General features: G+C 40.1%; 1 protein-coding gene across 1 annotated transcript; it reads right to left on the minus strand.

Moving 5' to 3' along the window:
* Positions 1-612: 612 nt before the first annotated feature.
* On the minus strand, positions 613-3,836 carry LOC115956914 (putative F-box protein At3g23950). The gene is made up of 2 exons (XM_031075175.1): positions 2,501-3,836; positions 613-740 (listed from the first exon to the last, which is right to left on the minus strand). The coding sequence occupies exons 1-2, from the start codon at positions 3,834-3,836 to the stop codon at positions 613-615; spliced, it is 1,464 nt and encodes a 487-aa protein (XP_030931035.1).
* Between the last annotated feature and the right edge of the window lie 3,090 nt (positions 3,837-6,926).

Consider the following 6,926-nt stretch of genomic DNA (forward strand, 5'->3'; position numbering starts at 1 on the left):
AAGTTAATATTGTTGACAACTATACAAGTGAATGGAATTAGTATTAGTTTCATAAGAAATTCATTTTTTAATAGGAAAGTTACACATGTTTTATACTTTATTTGGTGAAAAGAGGATATACATTACATTAAGAGTTAGTAAGATTGTTACGGCTTGGCTCAACTTTGTCAAAAGCAAGCATGTTCTCCACCACAAGCGGTGATTCATTAAAAGAGACAAAAAGACATTGAGTGCCAGCTACAAACTTTGCAGTGCATCAGTACATTGGCCTCGTGATACACTTGCTCAATTTGCTTGTTGGGGATAGCACACAATAGGTTCCTGCAATCATGTATGCTCATTGAGTTCCATTTATAACACTTTCGTAAATTAGCACAAGGGCACAGCAAGTTGGAGTTCAGGCGCCAAAAAAAATTCCAAACAAATAAGCGCTACGTAGACAGTAAATAAATTTTCTGAGCAATGTCTTTGAGCATTCTGCTCGGCCAATCCATTTATGTCTTTGAGCATCAATTGTTTATATTAACATCCAAAAAAAGTAACATAAACTACAACTTTTACAAAGAAAAGCACACAAGTGTCGGGAGTCATGCTAAAGAAAGAACAACAAACTCAGAAGGCGTTCGTTTTTAGATGGGCTTTTTCAATATCAAAGACAGCATTGATCCCAACCACAGTTGTACCATCATCAAGACTGTCAAGCCAACTACGAAGTTGTATATCTTGGCATTCCTTAGGAACTATCACCATAAGACTAATCAACAACATTAGACATGTAAGCTTACACTGAAACACTACCATAAAAGCACTATCAACAGACCTTCAAATATAAATAAATTTGGTAAAAACCAATACTTCAGCAAAATGTATGATATTCTTAGTAAATTTAGAGCACCTTAATAGATTTGCAGTTCATATAACTGCAATCAATCGCAACAGACACTTCTAAAGAAGATCCTGTTAATGCAAAATACATCCAGGCTCCATCATACCAGGATGCATGTTTGAGAAACCCCCAAGACACAACCAAAATTTCAGTATATTCAATTAGTAAAGAAAATTAGCCCATAAATTGCCAAGGGCCATGCAATAAGACATAGGCTGTTTAATTGTAATTTAAAAAAACCAAGGAAAAAAGGAAAAGAAATAAGTTCACAATACTGATAAAACAATAATGACGATGGCTGTGAAAAACTATATCAAACCAAACGACTTTATTAGAGCATAAACATGAGGGAACTTATAGCAGAAGGAAAACTAAGGAAATAAAAAGAAGACAGAGTGATTGAGAAGAACAACATTTAATACTATTTGGTAAATAAATTCTAACTTATACAGAAATTATATGATTAGACAATGACATGACTTCAATTGCCATTGATGGTAATAACATACAAAAAAGCCATTATGAGCAGTATAATCAAAATTGAGATGATACAAAAGAGTGGAAATTAACATGCACCATCAAGGATTAATTAAAAATCAGTCCAAAAAAAACATAGGAAGAAATGCACGACAGAAATAACCAATTCATATATAGTAAAGATTTATACTTGTAATCCACGGCAAGCTGACAAAAGCAAATGTGAAAAAGAAAATTCACTGCAGCAATGGATTACATGGGTGATGGCAATATCCAAACCAAGCAGGATGAGGATAATGAAGTAAACCAATGGAATTGCTATCAAAACTACAATTTCAATGAGAAATATTCTCGTTTAAAAGTGGGTTTATGTCGTCAATGGTCAGTGTCAGAGAGTATTTATCAACAGCTACCCAAAATGAGATTGTTCAGACAAGTAGATTGTCATCATTAACATATGTCTTTCTCCTAATTTAATTGCAAAACTCCTGTAGCACCAAGAGACATTTTTTTTTCCTATCCAAAAAAAAAAAAAAAAAACAGCATTTTTCCAAATATCTAAGCCAAATATTCGAACAGGTTACATCTAAAGACCATGAAATTGCTTAGTGCACTTAAGCATAGAAAGATATGTAAGAAAAATAAAACTTAAATTTCATAGATGTTATAGTTTATCGTAGTTGTAAGGATATTTAAGGTAAATAAAAACGTTATGGAACCCAATTTCAACAGCAGATATATTTGAAAAGCAGGAATGCAATATCAGATAATTTGTATACGTAAGAAGAGTAGTAGCAGCTTCCCAAGAATGAGCAATAGAATAATTAGATGAAGCAGCAATAACATGACTAATGACAAGGTTACAAAACTAGTAGTGTGTTTGGAATCTTTGGATGAGTTCAGTTTATTGGCTTAAGCTGTACTTAGAAATGCTAAGGCTCATGAAAATATGCTATCAATTTAAGCCAGAACAGACCCCAGTAAAATAGTTCATTATATAAACCAAATTCACAGCATCGAATATAAATATCAAACTCATTATAAAAATCCCACAATTAAAAATTCCCTAAACATATGGGTTAAACTTGTTTCACACATCTTATTACACACTTGAAAAAACAACTTAACTAAACTAACAATCGGGAGGAGGAGGAGGGCTTTCAAACTTCAATGGGAGTGGATGAACTGGTGTTGGCCACGATGGTTGGCCAAGTACGAATACAGACGACTTATGCATAGACGACACAATGCCGCGAACTAAGGTACTGACCCCTCTCCTCAAGTTGCACGAGCGGATGTCATCGCCGAAGTTTAAGAAGACAATATCACCATCATTTTGGTGGAAGGCTATGAACACCACAGGCTCCCTGCGCCCCACCATCTTAATGACAGTAGAACATTCTGAAAGCATGTCCTTGAAGTAAACTTCGTGCTTCAAGGTCCATATACCTGCATCAGCGTAATCCTCAAGTTCCCAAATGGAAAAATTGCAAACATCGCTGGCACAAAAACTAAAATAACGATATCCCAATTCGCGGTCAGGAATGCGCAGGTTTAGGGAACGTTGGAATAGCCGGAGACGCCATTGGAACTCTCCAAAGGAGATGACATTGCCTTGAGGCGAGACGGGTAGACTCATATAACGGAGGTGGCCTCCTTGTGGATCGAACACAAGGATGCCTTTCATCGTTCCACTTCCATCTTCACTATCCACTTGCACCCAATGCAGCATTCCATTGCAGGCAATAACACGATGTAGCTTCGACACAAATGAGAAGGGATTCAATCCCTGCGGCGACAAAACAAACGAGTTGCTCCATTCACCAGTCTCAGAAGAAAATGTCTCCACTCGTAAGAGAGTAATATTATTGGCTTCTCTAGTGGGGCAATGAATACGTACCACCTTACAACTATGTGTAAAGGGTTCGCAAATAAAGCCGACCAAAGTGTATTGGGATGGAGGCCATATCGACATCGTGGGTGGAAGCCGAGGAAGCTTCAGCCATTGTTCGGTAAGTGGATTGCAGATGAAGTAGTCGCAGTTTGTCGAAACTTCGCTGCTTACCAGTAATAAGTCCTTGAACGATGCCACAATGCGAAGATCATTGTATGGTTGTCTATAGGGAAGAAAGTTGAGAAAATCGACTAATCTGCCATAGCCGCCACTGCGTCCAAAGTCCTCGAAGGACTCAGAACTAGAATTATCGGATGGAAAAACCACGAGATCGTCGCCGTTCTGAAACACAAGAGTGAAGGGTTCTGTGTATTGGTATTGATGCCTGTGGTTAATGTAGTGGGGAATAAAATTAGGATGAGAAATAAGAGAACACCAGCGCTTTGAGATGGAACTGCATCCTACAGCCGATCGGCAAGGGAGTCGATAAAAAATCTCCAACAACACATCATCAGGAAGTTGTTCTATTCTTGATCTTGATGCATTGCAACATGGAGAAGAAACAGCATCCACTGCCATGGGCAAAAGTCTGTTGCGGCCAGAAGAAGAGAATTCGAGTTATGAAAAAAAAAAAAAAAAAAAAACCTAACGCTAGATCAATATATATAGTTATATACTCTTGGAGGGGTCGGTAAGGCTTAGGTCGACTGGACCTAAACCCTAAGTTGCAAGGACACGGATACGACACGACCACGGAAACAGGAATACGACAATTTTTTAAAAATAAAGATACGACACGGTATGGACACGGCAATTAAATAATTAATTAAATTTTATATTTAAGCATATTTTTTAATATTTTTATATATAAAATACGTTTATGTCTTGAATTTAAATTACATAAGAACTACAAATAAGTAAACTAACAACCAAAGTAGTACAATAAAACAAAAAGGCTAGCCACACAAAAACAAAAATCACTAAATTCATAATAAACATTATAATTTAATAAATTTATAAGGCCAAAAGCTGAGTAAAGAAAAAAATTAAAAAAAAAATTATATATATATATATATATATATAAATATATACAGAGTATAACACAGTGCTAATAGTGAGAGGGGGATTTTTTTTATTAAAAAAAAAAAAAAAAAAATCGTTATAAGTAACACAGTGACAGTGAGGTTGGCCAAAGCACATCTGAAAGAAAGAAAAAAAAAAAAAAAACAGAGACAGAGAGAAGAGAAGAGGTCGAACCTATCGGTCCTATCCACGCTGAGAGAGAGAGAGAGAGAGATCAGAAGGTACGGCGTCGTCGGCAATTGTCTATGGAGCTCGCCAACTCACTGATCGGCCCGATCTAGCACCGGCGAGGGACAGAGGGTAGTAGGCAGAGGCCAGAGGGAGGGTTAAGCTATGGGTTTCAACATTTTTGTTTTAGGGTATATCACAAAATCAACAGTAATGATTTGTCCATCTGTCAAAATCTGTGATTTTTTGTTTTTTGTTTTTTGTTTTTTTTTCATTGCTAGCATGTCCACCATGTCGGAGCCGTATCAGAGAAGCCAAAAAAAAAAAAAAAAAGACATCGGAGTCCAGCGAGTCGTACCAATATCCATGTCCGACACATGTCGAACACCGATACATCACCAAAAATGGCATGTTGGTGCAACCTAGCCTAAACCAAGTTACACCCTATGAAATTTATGGTGTTTATAAATTTTTAGAATTGAGTAGTAATTTCAAAATTGTTTCCAAATTCCCATTTTATTTTCTCTCCTATGTTTTAAAGCTGTGGGTCCGAGAGTTCTGCAGTCCGGCCCAAACTCTACCTGGGCCCAGGGCCCGTGCCAAGGAAGTGCCTTGCCGAAGACGAATGATCAGTGGCCGAGGTAGCAAGGGGAACGGCTGAGAACTTACCCTGTCCTCGGCATTCCAGATCTTCAACGGGAAGACCAACACCCTGGTGTAGGCAATCCCCAAACAGCCCCCTCAAGGGGATGTGAACGGAATGGGGCCCATAGGGAAGCAGGGTGTGAACTCGGACCAAGGAAAATGCGTCCCCCCCCTTCAGTAAATGCGCCTGCCAATACCCAGAGCTGGTTAATGAGAAAAGACGTTTGGACGGTGCAAACGTCGATCCATGCAACTAATAGAAAGTTAGACGGGACGGTTGATGGGATGGATACAGAAATAAGCTCCTGCCTGACCTACAAGTGGAGGGTCAGGATCAACCAAGACGGACTATATAATAAAAAGGAAGGTGCACCAATAGGGGGGGTTGGGAAAAATGGCCAAAAACCAGAGCCTCCCAGCCCACCTCCAGGAGAAAGACTCCAGGGGTGAAGGAAAACTTAAACTTGTACGAACACCGCGAAAAACCCACCGCCTGTCGATCAAGGCCTAGCCTTCCAAACCCACGCTCTGCAAATGATATTGTTAGGGGCCTTTTCACGTGCGAACCCGACACTGTTACGGTCTGCCACGAATCGCGTCCTTACAATTGGCGCCGTCTGTGGAAAAGGCTTGTGTGTTGGTATAGGAAGTGGGTCGATAGAGTTTCTTCGTTATTTCTAACCGTTGGTTATAGAGTTCTAGTATAAAGTTCTGTTAGGGACTACGTTTCTTGACTAGGGGCTTGGTTGAGGAGCTCACTCCTTTAAAGCCAAGGTCCCCCGTAAAGAGCAAACTAGGCGCTTGGTAGCGTTAACCGTATGGATAAACTCTAGGGGCTTGGCTGAGGAGCTAACTCCCCTAAAACCAAGATCCCACACAAAGAGAAAACTAGGTTTTGGACAGAACCAAGGCATTGCATAGTCCACGGACTCAAGCCTCTAGGGAAACCAACTACCTGGATGTGGAAACCTAGGTTTTGGACAGAACCAAGGCATTGCATAGTCCACGGACTCAAGCCTCTGGGGAAACCAACTACCTGGATGTGGAAAACTAGGTTTTGGACAGAACCAAGGCATTGCATAGTCCACGGACTCAAGCCTCTGGGGAAACCAACTACCTGGATGTGGAAAACTAGGTTTTGGACAGAACCAAGGCATTGCATAGTCCTCGGACTCAAGCCTCTGGGGAAACCAACTACCTGGATGTGGAAAACTAGGTTTTTGGACAGAACCAAGGCATTGCATAGTCCTCGGACTCAAGCCTCTGGGGAAACCAACTACCTGGATGTGGAAAACTAGGTTTTGGACAGAACCAAGGCATTGCATAGTCCACGGACTCAAGCCTCTGGGGAAACCAACTACCTGGATGTGGAAAACTAGGTTTTGGACAGAATCAAGGCATTGCATGGTCCACGGACTCAAGCCTATGGGGAAACCAACTACTTGGACATGGAAAACTAGGTTTTGGACAGAACCAAGGCATTGCATGGTCCACGGACTCAAGCCTATGGGGAAACCAACTACTTGGACATGGAAAACTAGGTTTTGGACAGAACCAAGGCATTGCATGGTCCTCGGACTCAAGCCTCTGGGGAAACCAACTACCTGGATGTGGAAAACTAGGTTTTGGACAGAACCAAGGCATTGCATGGTCCTCGGACTCAAGCCTATGGGGAAACCAACTACTTGGATGAGGAAAACCAGGCACTAAGCGGGTTTTAGCTATTATGCGTGACGTTAAAAATGGTGCTTATATCTTCGTAAGACGAAGGTT

The sequence above is a fragment of the Quercus lobata genome, chromosome 8 (genome assembly GCF_001633185.2).
Source record: "Quercus lobata isolate SW786 chromosome 8, ValleyOak3.0 Primary Assembly, whole genome shotgun sequence".
NCBI lineage: Eukaryota > Viridiplantae > Streptophyta > Magnoliopsida > Fagales > Fagaceae > Quercus > Quercus lobata.